The sequence below is a fragment of the Anomalospiza imberbis genome, chromosome 2 (assembly GCF_031753505.1).
Source record: "Anomalospiza imberbis isolate Cuckoo-Finch-1a 21T00152 chromosome 2, ASM3175350v1, whole genome shotgun sequence".
Classification (NCBI taxonomy): domain Eukaryota; kingdom Metazoa; phylum Chordata; class Aves; order Passeriformes; family Viduidae; genus Anomalospiza; species Anomalospiza imberbis.
In genome coordinates this window covers 86,128,822-86,142,001 of record NC_089682.1, presented here as the reverse complement: position 1 = coordinate 86,142,001, position 13,180 = coordinate 86,128,822, and the positions used below count along the sequence as shown (strand labels likewise).

The following is a 13,180-nucleotide window of genomic DNA, read 5'->3' as shown; positions in this document are numbered from 1 at the left end:
ATATCATGGGAAAGAGGTTTTATGTTTTCATCTTCATAATTACTACTTTTATCTTTTGTGAACTACAGTCACCTATTTCCAACTGAATCCAATGCATTTATTATTAACTTAAGTAAGGAGGATTTGGACTTCGAGTCATTAAGGATTTCAGAAATATAGGTTGGATGGTCTATAATTAGTATTCCTGATGATTGAAACATGGTTTGATGATTACTAAATTCATCATCTTTAAATAAACACTTCTGACTCAGCATCAGCAAAATAGAGACATTTTCATCAACTAATTTAGCCTAAGACTTTTTGGCAAACAAGAATAGGAAAGAACCAATAGCTTTATAAGATCAGTGAAGGCAGGAATAGACATGCAACTATGTTCACAAGTAGAAGGGAAAATATTATCATGAAACTGCATCCAGAATCACTGCAGACATTTGTTCCCATACCCCACTGTTTTGCATTTTAAAGTGACTAATCAGAAAGCAGACACTACATAGACAAGAAAAAAGTCCTTATCTATGTATTCAGGTAAGTGACCTACCCTTTTTAAATTATGATTATATACATGTTAGAAGTCAAGCTGTATCTTGCAGAAGCTCATAGAACGTAATACAGAAAACATTTACTGCAGTACTTAGTGGTCAAAGAGGATGAAGCTAATGACCTCTGAGTCAAAGTTTTAATCCTATAATGGAGCCACAGTATTCAGTTGCCAGTGACTTCTCAGGAAGTCACCTGCTAAGTGAGCCAGGAAATGAAACAACTTAAAAGCGCCATGTACCCACAGTGGAGGAATGTACAAAGGCTGAAAGAACGTGTGCCCATTAAAATCTTCAGCAAACAAACAAAAACCAAATCCAGGCACCACAATTATTTCATCAGTTCATTGTTGTCCAGAACTCAGACCTTCCCATAGCTCTCAAAGATCTGACCCACATTTAACAGCCAGAGCCAGAACATTACAGGTCATCTGAACTGCAAAATCTTGTTTCCAATACACTGGAGTCACACAAGGCTGTATGTCAGTCTTTCTAAACTCTCACATAAGGATCTGTTCAAGGATAAATATAATCCTTTACACTAGATAACTGAAAATACATATACCCCCAATAATTACTTGCAGCACAACATGAATTATTTTGTCTATCAGGTCTTAAACTCTGTTTTGCCTACAGACTCCTTAGAAACTTGGTTTGCATAACAAACCAAGTATATTCCTCTGCTGAAATTAGTATCTGTTTGTTTGGCTTTTTTACTTAAAGATAAGGCACTACTAGTTTTCAAAAACTTGTCTAAATTCTTTTAAGTTCAACAGAGGACCCTTCCTTCCATCTTCATAATGCAGGCATTCCAATGTACATATTTTGAATGAACTCATTCTTTCCAGATTCAGTAACTCCCTCAGCTTTTATATACTGCATTAACTTACTTCACATTAAGATATCAGAGACCTTTAACTCTCTTTTCTACTGTGTTACATCAGTCTTCAGCCACTGGGCTACATACCATTCCCCACACAGCACAAGCCATTCTGATTTTTTACCAGTATGTACTTTGTATGAAGCAAACCATTCCTCATTTTCTGCTTACATCAGTTGCTTTAACATAGATGAGACATTAGAATGATGCCAAATGTCTAATGTGAGCTTCTTCAGAGGTCTGAGTTCATTTTAAGAACAAAATAAACAAAAAAGGGGACAGGTGTATCAGGGTACAAGAAATATACTACCAACCTATTTACACAGTGCCTGTGACATTTTGAAACAGCTTTGCAGCACAGTACCCAAAACTTCACACAGCAAAACAGCCTCAAACATTTATTCTCATGATTGCTTCAAGCAGCTTGTCACTTTTCCTGGTTTTCTGTAACAAGGATGTTGAGTTGGTTTTGGTTTTTTTTTTTTTTTTTTTTTTACTGATAGCTATTTCCTTCAGCCAAACAGGTGGCTGAGAGAATTCACCACAGTATTTTTTAAAAACTTGTCAATTTACATAAGTTTAGACAATATTACTAAGTAACAGCTTAAGTATCTAGAGGGTTTTATGAATGATGGCTTTCCTTCAGATGAAGTTTCTTGCATCATTCCAGAGAGACTTATTACAGACTTAACATGATTTGCAACCTCTGCTAAATCAAAATAGAGAAGTATCCCAGAAAAGGGAAACACTTAAATATGTGCTGCTTGTATGGATTTTGCTTTAGGGTACACATGCATAGAAAAAGTTTCAAGGTCAGATCTAGGACCCTGAATTTGCCTAAGCTGCTTCAAAACAAAGTGCAACAGTAAAAAATAATGTACTACCAAAAATATTTCATTAACAGTCTGAAAAGTAGATATCTAGCAGGAGAACAATACTGTCCAACACCATATGCCATAATTAATAGCTATATTTTAAACCAGATTTTATATTCTAAATTGTATATATGTTCTAAATTAGTTATAAATGGTGTATGCTCTGACTTTCTGTAAGCCCCAGCATCTGTAAGTCTTTACATTGAAACGATTTCCCACTATACTACAATTTCTCTTACGTGTTTCACCAGCACAGTACATTTGAAAACTGGAATCAATATCTCCTGAAGTGAATTATCTCAGATGATCATTCTGAGTTTTGATAAGGAGAGACTTCTCAAAGAACCTCAGCACCTTTTCTCAGACCCACAGTCCTTTAGTAGCAGCTGCCGGATCCAGCAGCCCAACAGAGGCGCCACAGCCCCAGCTCCCTGCCCCAAGGTCTGGCCTGGCAGTGAGGCTGAGCACAGTTCCCCACAGGCACACACAAAACACGTGCACAGCACACACACGTCTGGCAACACAGGTCACTGCAAACTCAGCACTTCGGTAAATCCAGCCGGCACCAACATCCTCTTCCCGCTCCTCGCTGCTGGGGGTGAAAGTCCATTAGGAGACAACGCACACACGTGCACACGCACTCAGAGAATTACCAGCCCTGTAAATGGCCTTGGACTCGCTTGCAGTTTGCCCAGCAGCTGGGGTCTACCCAGCTAGCAGCACAGGGCACACCAGCTCCCGTGGCCCCACTCCAGGTGCTGGTACTGAGGACCCCCTCACAAACATGCAGACACTCATTACAGAGCCCTCTGGGATGTGGCCTGGGACCCTCTACCCAGCAGCCGGTCCCTAGAGCCTCCTGTTACTTCATGCACAAACACGCACACTAACGGGGGTCTCAGCCAGACCCCAGAGTCTCTGCAGTGCTCGGCCTGGGCTCCCAGCTCCTCCAGCTGTATCATACAGATGCACACAGGTTTTGTTCTTAAAATGGCCATTACCAAGCCTCCTCTCCTGCTTCCCTGTCCTCAGTCATTGCACCCTACGCACATCCCCTTACCCGACCCCACCACGTGGGCCCTTGTGACCCATGGTCAGACTCGAGCTGCTGGCACTGAGACCCCCTATAGGCACACACACAGTACTGAGCCCCTTAAATTAGGGTTTAATGAGACTGCACTGATGAAGCCAGGGCATGGCCTCACAAACATCCTGACCAGCCACTTGCTTACACACAAGCAGCTCCCTTTGCTCCTCTATTTTTCCCATGATTCATTCCCCACAAAGCCACTGATCCCTCCTTTCCCCAACCTTGTCCCTTCCCCAAACATCCCATTCTGAGCAGTGTACAATTCCAAAATGTTCTTACCTGCATCCAGGTAAGAACAAGCTGAGCTCTGTTAACTCAAGTGTCTGCCACCCAGGTCCCCAAGGGCTGATAATCTCCAGTGACAGCCCTGGCAGGAGCCAGGTCAGGGGGCTCATTTCTCTGAGGAGGTTACTGGGTTCCCCCACCCACTGCTGTGCCCCAGGGCTTTGCTGTGCGCACAGAGACAAGCCTTTTAATCACATAACCTATCACCCTTAGTATTTCCAGGCTGAACATCCTAAGCCATTACAAGAGTATTTATCAAAGCCATGAAAATAACATTTCAAAGTTCAAAGCTAGTGTTATTTGGAAAACCATCATATTTCAAGTTGTGGGGGTTTAGATTAAAAATCACAGACATATAATTTATCAGATTTACTTATTCAAGTTGTTGCTCTTAAGTGTCAGGTGCTGGCTCATGTGTAATCCTAATAAACGTTTTCCAGCAGTTATCAGGACACTTAAGTAATACAAAAAGCACCACATACCTTGTTGACCATATCGTATTATATTTGCTTTATAAACACTCTTGACTGTTAATGTTATTGCTAAGCAACTGAATGATCTACCATACAGTATTTGCATAGCACTGTCTATCAGCAAATAAATGACTTTCAACTCTTTTAGTTCACAATTCACAGAATTACACACCTAACTAACACTGAACTGGTTTTTTAAAACTTTTGATAAATTATCCAAATCACTGGATGACAAAAACTCATTCACCACTAGTATTTAAGACATTTGAACTGTAAAGAGATTAAAAAATACGGGAGGTTTGGGTTGTACAGGAGATAAGAGGAATGCTGAAGTTTTAATTAGACAGCAGCTCAGCAAGGCAGAACTAGAACTGCAGACATCATCTGGAATTCATGAAACACCATTTTAAGCTTAGAAGGTGAGAGAACTCATCACTTCTTACCTAGTGGTTACAGTAGCTGCAAAATGCAAATCTGTTCATGTACAGAAAAAGAGAGTTAGTCAGAAGAAAAATAATTAATTAGAAAATGGAAGAGGAACAGACAAAGAGGAAGCAGGGCTGGGTTTTTATGTTACGAATAAAAAGCTGTCCTCTTCCACTGCCTCCTACATATTGCCTTCTCCAGTAAGCCCATGTTCTCCTGCACCAGTGCATGGGGTGGTAGCTCTTTCAGATCCTTCTTCCTTTCAATTTTCTCTGAAAAGCACATATTTTATTTGAATCAAAACCTCACTATTTCCGAACTATTTGATCTCAATGACAAAATGTATAACCTAGCAAAAGCTGATTACTACTTATTACTGATTACTTTTAACACCCCATTTCCCAAGTCTCACTGGTAAATGGCTCACTGCCTTTTGCAAAACATTCTACAGAAATTCATATTCTGAGGGAGCAATGAGCTTGGCCAGACAAGCTGAGGGAAGAAGCATAGCTGGGCAAGCCCACTCAGGGCGAGCAAAACAGGCTTTTGTATGGGAGCAAGTTTGTAAAGGCTGAACTTCAGTGAGGGGCTCTGAAAATCTGACTGAATAAACAAAACATATTCTCAACACTGCAGTGATGAGCTGAAACCCTGTCTGTCACTGCTATGGAAAGGTCAAACATAGAGCAAGAGTCAGCATATAGTTTTACATGCCCCATTCTTCCATGTAGAAGCATCATCTCACTTCAGTGGTGTAAGCAGCTATACACCAGCTGAACAGCAGCAGGAGGAGCTCATATATTCCCATTTGTCAGGTCAAAACAGTGGATAATTTTACAACTACTCCACAAGAGACACATTAAAATAGACAGAATGGCAGGAATTTGGAGCGGTAGGCATAACTACAAAAATTCTGATTACCAAGTATCTGGAACTGAATGCTCTACTAGCCAGATAATCATCCAAATATTAGTTAGGCAGGTTTTCTAAACATGGAACTCTAAAAAGTGTATGGCCACCCACACAGCCATATGCTTAGGTTATACCAGACATTCTGAACTAACTGCCTTATTTTTTTGGTTTGATCTTTCCCCCATGATTATTAATTTTCCACCTGTACTATTACCAGGGAAGCTGTGGCATCACTGTTTGCAGCCTAAATCTCAACACAGACATAAGCGCAAAAAACCTCACACAAGAGGATAAGGTAACAGATTTAAGCTGCTTTTGCAAAAACATTGACCTCTTAGCATAGTTGGGAAGGTCCTAGGACAGAGAATCTCTTTTCTATATTAAACATGAGAGAGGAAGTTTCAATTTGCTTGCAAAGTCAACACTACAACAGCTGGGGCAGAGGGAGGAAGAAGTGACAAGAATAATGTCCTACCCACCAAGTGGAAGTGGACTGCCAAAACAGAAGAATATTGCTACCCTTTTAAAAAGGAAAACACTTCCAGGACAATGCTCTTAAAATTTTGGCTATCAGCAAGAATCAGAAGTAGAAAGAGTAAGGCTGAAGAAAAAGGACAATGCCCTACTTCTCCAGCCCTACAATGTCTACTTAACATGCACTGCTAATTAACAAAAACACATTCCAAGAAGAGTAATAGCTTCTTCAGGTTAAATACTTTTATAAAACAATACACATTTAATATGTATATAATGGCATTACCTGGCATCAAACAGACCTAAAGTCTCTGTGGATAATGGACTATACATCAATTCTGTCTCCAGGTTAAAATGTAAGATGTCCTGACACTTCCAGTTTTGCTGAAACTTGAGTATCACCATGATAACACAAAGGCATGAGAAGAGGCCTTTCATGCAATTATCTTTAGATAGATGCAGTAGTTATGCATGGCCTAAAATCCTCAGAGGGAAAAAATGAGAATGTTACCAATTTCTGTGATGATTATCAGAGAAACACAAAGTTTAAAATTTTCAGACAGCTGAGATTTCAGCACTCAAATTACAGAGGAAATGACTGACCACCAAGAGTCTGTTACATCAACACTATTTTAATTACTCTTTGTGCAGACTCTCCTTTCATGTAAAATCATGAGTATGGTACTTGGTTCAAAGTATATGTATGATAGAAGGAAAAAAAAAGTCTTTATGGCTCAGAGGCCATTTCCTGTACTGACTTACACTTTCAATCCTACCTTAAAAAGCTGTCAGCAAGACAGCAGTAGATTTCTTCAGTTAATTGTGATTCCTTTGTTGTAACAACTAACCTGTTAAGAACTTTTACTTGGTCTACATAACATCAAAATAAGCTTTAGGAAAAGGACTGGTCAAACCCAAGAACTCCAGCCTCAGATGTGCGTTAGCACAATTCAAAGTTACAACCAAGCTGTGTAACATTGTCACATATCTGCATAAGCAGAAATCATTTATTTCTGCATGTGAAGCACCATCTGCAAGCAATAAACTTCTCTATCTTATTCTGGCATCCAGAAACATGACCAATGAATGGCCTTTCACACAAAAGATACACAGCTGGAGAGGCTGCCAAGATAAACCTGGAGTACTTGTGTTTATTGTACAAAGTCTTACACAATTGTTAAGAGTTCCCAGGAACTCTCAGCCTCTCCTGAAGTTTGTGTCTTCTCCCTACACATGCCCCAACTACAACATCTATTCTAACATGCTGTAACAAATAGGTTTAGGATAATCCAAAACCTGTTAATATGCTCCAGATCTTCAGGCGAGATGTTAGAACAGACCCAGTTAACAGCACAAGCAGGACTGCTCAACACAACATTTGGGGGAAAAGCACTGCCCTATGCACTGTCATCCTTCCGTGTGCTTCATCCATCCTTCCATGTGCTTAATTAGTGTTGCCGTTGTCAGCAACGGCAACACTAATTAAGCACATGTTTAGAATCAGAAAGTACCCCATCATTTGCAAGACATACAACAGGCGACTGTGTCAACCAGGAATGCCAGCATGTCCTTCAAGGGTACATCAACTCACAACAGCATAAATCAAAACAAATCCTAAGAGATTAAAATGCTACAAGTTGGTAACAGTGTTGGATAGTACCTGCCTATCCATAAGCACCACATCTCCTCCATGAAAATTCAGCAGCCACCTCTCAAGGAGTCTGCCCTGCAGTAACAGGTCCTCTGTTAAAGCCATACAGAATTCTTATGTCTTCCCCACCGAGCACTCAATGATCCTTGTGGGTCACTTCCTACTTGGAATATTCTACAATTTCATGAAATTAAGAGTGGTATTAAGAATCCTCTTGAATTCTTAGATGATTGTAAGATCTTTTTATGAAAAATCTTTTTATAGGTGGCCTCAGGATTAAAAAGTACCTTCTCAAAACAGAAAAATTTAGTTCATGCTCTTCAGCATTTGAAAATACTTCTAAAGCATAAGGATTTAAATTTATTTTCCCCTCCAGTGAAACCTTTGGTCTTAATCTTATACACAGTAATGGTCGTACCTGAAAAATACTCTAAGTCCACCATATCTGAAGTTTGGAAAGCATGGAAAAATTAAGCTGTAGGTCATGTTATTTCAGTACCATCTAGAGGACATAATTCCCACCTTCCTCAAGTCTTAGCTCACTTTATTTCAAGTTTCACTGAACTAGCACTCATGTACTAAGCCACAGGAGTGGCAAAGCCACCTCTTGCCTAGTAAGCTTAGTGTTGTTTTATAAAACAGGAAAATCCCTTCTAGAAACCACATTCACAGAGCAAGGCTTACACAAACTCATTTAAAACCTTCCTCTTTAAACATGTTGGTACTATACCTGTTGGTCATTACTGCAACAGCTACCATGAGCAAGCAAAGTCAGCATCTTAATTTCTGTGAACTCCACAGTTTAAGACTGAGTACTAAAACCACCAAAAACTTCAAATCCACACTGCTTACATAAGCTATCTCTTATGTGGTTTAGAAATCCACACTGCTTACATAAGCTATCTCTTTAACTTGTAATGCACATCAGTGACCACCAAAACCATGTTAATACTTTATTTAAAAATGAAAGAATTAACTGACTTAATACCTTGTTAATCAGTCTGTGCTCAGCATTTAAACCTCACTGCCCTTACAGGTCAAGAACATTCAAGTTCAGTCAAAAAAGCAGCACATAGGAGTAAGAGATGGCAAGAAAAGCTTTGACAGCCCTATCTAGTGACAGAGGGAAACCACTGCTTCAGAGGGTGATCACTGCTCCGTGTGGGGACAAACCTCTTTGATTATCCATTAGTGCTGAATCATCAAAAACTAGATAATGGTAGTATAATAACACTGCTTTGAAAAGCTGGGGGGAAGTTATTTTAAAGCCCTTAGTACTTAATTATTAGAAGCTGGGTTTGATAGTCTTTAAAACCAAATGGAAAAAATAGAAATTCTAAATTCCCAAAGCTGTTTACAAAAATTATATTCCACACCAACTTGATCTATCTAGCTGTAGAAATAGATATAGCTATGGGTCTATTTATATACAGACATATAATCCCATTTCCACAGACAAAATAGATCCAACACTCCAACTTATTCTTATAAGCTGCAGGAGCTTGGAGTTTACACAAATTCATTTTTTAAATTTACTAAGCACTTAAAAAGATACCAAAAGTAATGAGTTTGGAGCTGAAGAAAACAATATCCTCTCTCACTAAGTGACCTCACTTTAAAAGTAATCATCTGCATCTTTAACCCAACCTCCTTATGATAACTGGAATTGCTTCTCCCATAATACTCACAGAACTCATTATCTTAGTGTGGTTTTCTGCAGGCAGTCATGTTAGCTGCTTTAGTTTGAGCTTATTTGGGGTTTAGCTTTCATTTTAAAGGTCAGCATGAATATGCCTAGAGTGCCAGGAAGCAGTTCCTTAATAAGATATCTGTATTTAATTGACCACTTCTAGAGCACAATGTTTATAAAATCCCACTAAAAATATATACCTAGTTCTCATACCTGTAAGAATGTTTTCGTTTAGCAAAAGGCTAACAAACTCACAGGTGAAGCTGTCACTAACAGCACAGTAGAAAAAACCAATATATAAGCATCCAAATATTTAACAACAACAAAAAAAAAATCTTTCTACTGTCTTTAGATGAAGACACTACTACAAACAGTCAAAAAAAAAAAAAGTCAGTGTGCTAAGGTCAGTGTGCTAGGCAACAAGGGCAGAGGGATTATTAAAAAATTGTGGTCTTCATTAACAAAGCTTCAGACCGTTCACAGGTACAAATGATTCCTCTCTAAAACACCTCAAACTGTGAGGAAAAAAACCCAACAGGGTACAGTCCCCAGTCTCTAATGGTAATTATTTTTCTGTCATGTTAAGAAGAGATATCACATATTACACCATACTTTATACTGCAGGTCCCAAAACTCTACCTTAGGGGATTTCTGCCATAGCAAAATCCTTGTATGACAGACTATGTTTAAGTCAGAATTTTGAGGGAACAATCTGCAACTTTAGGTGCAAATGAGGAATTGACTTTCATCTGGGGTGTAAATAAAATCCCTTGCCTTATAAAACAAATTAGTTATGCTTGTACTGAAACATCATCCAATGGTCTCATGTAATAAGCAAAGTCTCCTTGGCATAGAGAGAAAAAGGAGAAAATAATTACATCCTGAATTTTATACAGACTAAGCTGAAGTTCAGGTTTGAGGAAGTAGGTGGAAACAGCATTTATATCACATTACAGTCACTGTAATTTTAGGTTGAAAGGTAAATTCCTGTATTTTAATATAGGATGAGGCTTTATTGATATTAATGTACTTTGTAAATTAAGTAATGGATCATATTGAAAGCAATGAATTTTCCAGGCTTATCTAACCTGCACAGATTCTCCAAATGGTGGATGGAGTTTCCTAAGTAAAAAACTTCTTAATTGTATCAGAAATTAATGAGCAAACAAAGGAGCAAAGAAGGGGGAAATAAATACAGGGCTTTAGCAGTTTTACTGTATTTTCTTTTAGGTAGTGCAGAAAAAAAAGCCTTCAGGCAACAAGAATACCTGCCTGACAGAAAGCTAGTCACTACATTATTTATTCCAATGAAGTCCACATAAAAACAAAGTTCCAGAAAGTAGCTACCTGAGAATAAGTCAATGTCACAGGTCAATCAAACTGATGAGACTATTCACTAAACCAAAGGATTACACAATGTGGTTGTCAAACACCTCCAATCTAATTCTGCAATCTGTGCTAAGAACTAAATAGGAACAGCTAGTCAAGCCATAACATCTTGCATATACTTTGGTATTTACAGAAAGGCAGAAAGGAGAATTTCTTTAGGAAAAATATACACAGATTCAAAAAAGCAAGCCAGATTTTGGAACAGCAGGCACTTAAGGAGGGACACAAAACAGATGGCAGTTCAGGGTGACAAAAAGTGGCAATACAAACCATTCACTGCTTAACAGCAATGGCAAGTGAAAATCCAAGATTTATCTCATCCATTCATATGTGGCAGTAAAGCCCAAAGAAAAATGTTAAATTGGCAAATTTGTGTAGAACAAGCAAGGAGCACAGACAGCCTTTTGTATCATTATTACACTGCCATCAAAATCACAGTTTTTAAAACGTCTTTGAAAGAGGCAGAAAATTAATCTGAAACAGTAACTTGACTTACTTCCTACAAGTAGGAATTTGGGTGTTAATGTTGCCTGAAGAGACAAGCAAAATGCCCTATAGCTTCAGTACTGCCACACTGGAAGCACTGGTTTGACTGCTAGCAGTGGAGATACAGTCAGGTCTTCCAAGCAGCATGTATTTTTGGAGAACGGTGTGACATGGGAACAGAACGTAGCATTACTGTTCATTGTTCTCATTTGCAAGCTGCTTTATTAAAAAACCCAACAGTTCTGAGTTAGTTGAAAAGGAAGTATCAAAGACCTGACTAGTGTACTGATTGAAAAGGGATAAATGGGAGAAATCTCCAGAGCAGATGAAAGCATAGGGAAGAATACCTAAAAAATTTTGATAAAATTTAGCACTAATAGAAGGGAACAGATACTTGCTTTTGATGTATAGCATATTCTCATTTTTATCACCACTCTTAATTTATTAGCAAAGAAACTAATCTAAGTTCTTTCTTTGAATATCCTCACTCCTATGTTCTTATCAATGTTTTCACTTGTTCCTAATTTCAAGCAGCTGCAAGTGTTGCAGCTGCCAAAGATATAAAAGGTCTTAAAATTTACATAAGAATAAATGTACAAGTCCAGAAGCCCTTCTAACTTGTCCCTACTTTCTTCCCCTTAAAAAGAGCTGCAGCATTAACTCAGGTTTCAGACACCACTGGGTGATAAACACAACTAGTGCTCGAGGCATAATAAAGCTTCAAATCAGCACTTATACTCTACTATACACCAGAGAACCTAACCACACAAGCTATAAATCTATGAGTTCAGACTTTTCTATCATTACTTATAGGGGGGGAAAAAGGCTTAGCTGCTTTGAGTGATTTTCTGTCAAGTCTACTGACTCTTAAGGGAGAGCTCCTACATTAGCTAGCTGCTTGCAAGTCCAGTTCCTGAGCTGTTCCAGTATCCAAGTAAGCTTCAATTTCACTGTAATCCTGAAGTCACCCAGGAACATTCCATCTGTACATAGCAGCTGTGCTGATGTCAGCTGTTCTTCATTTACTCTTACATACTTCCATCTGATTTCATCTCTCCATTGTTTTTATACACACACAAATATTTTGCAAATCAATTTTTCATGCTTCCTCATCTAATACAAAGTACTACCAGAGACCAGGAAACCATTTTAAAAAATAATTCAAATTTTACTATTCTGAAAAGTTCTAAACACATCAGGAGCAGGTATGTGAAAATCCCTCTGAAACATTCAAATAGATAAGGATGCTTTAATGTGAACTCTAAAGTAATTCCATCCAATGATGAAACTGCAGTTTAAGTCAGGACAAAGTTATGGTGTGGGAAAACCTATATAAATCACACTTCCATCTTTGAAGGCTAATTATGATCTCATTAAATCCATTTATAACCATACAAGTTGTTATTCATTTAGAAGTTATTTTCTTCAAAATTACAGGTGATATCTTAACCTGAATCTAGCAAGAGGAGGTCAGATACTGGTATGGTTACAATTTTTGAATAGTTACCCAGAAGAAAACCACCAAAAGCCATACACCTCCTTAACTGTGCAACTTCCTATAACCCTCTCTCAAGACAAAATATTATCTTGCCCCCATGAAAGTGACACCCATCTGTGCAAGGTACAATTTCTTCACTTACTGTTTTTTAACACCAGGCTAAAACCCATACATTTTCCTGACCTCCATTTCTTCAATACGTGGAAGAAACAAGAAACGTCACTTTCTGCCGTGGAGAAAGCAAGTCACTCATGTGAGAGCAACCAAGGGAACGAAACAATACAATACAGAACAGTTAAGGAGAACAGTAAATTTATATTCTTTTAAAAAATTAGCAAGTGATCAGGGAAGTGTCACTGTCAACAGCAAAAGAATCACAAACTTAACATGGTCTTTAAACTGACAACTCAAGTTAAACAGCAAAACAGAGCAATTCCTGCAACAACCCACAACTCACCTCACGTTGCTGACATCAACTTACGGACCTGTCCTAGGAGCCGTGCAGCTGCCAATTC

The 13,180-nt window shown here is 38.6% G+C and overlaps 1 protein-coding gene across 5 annotated transcripts in view; it reads right to left on the bottom strand.

Annotated features, from left to right (window-relative positions):
* Positions 1–13,180, bottom strand: part of TSC22D1 (TSC22 domain family member 1) — a 91,521-nt gene that overhangs the window by 36,422 nt on the left and 41,919 nt on the right. The window contains exon 1 of one of the 5 annotated variants that reach the window (XM_068182210.1): positions 7,612–7,649. The exons of the other annotated variants lie outside the window; for them this stretch is intronic. Coding sequence (XP_068038311.1) covers positions 7,612–7,643 — 32 coding nt within the window. The 5' untranslated portion in view covers positions 7,644–7,649. Of the gene's footprint in view, positions 1–7,611; positions 7,650–13,180 lie in introns of those variants that run through there. 5 annotated transcript variants of the gene reach the window in all.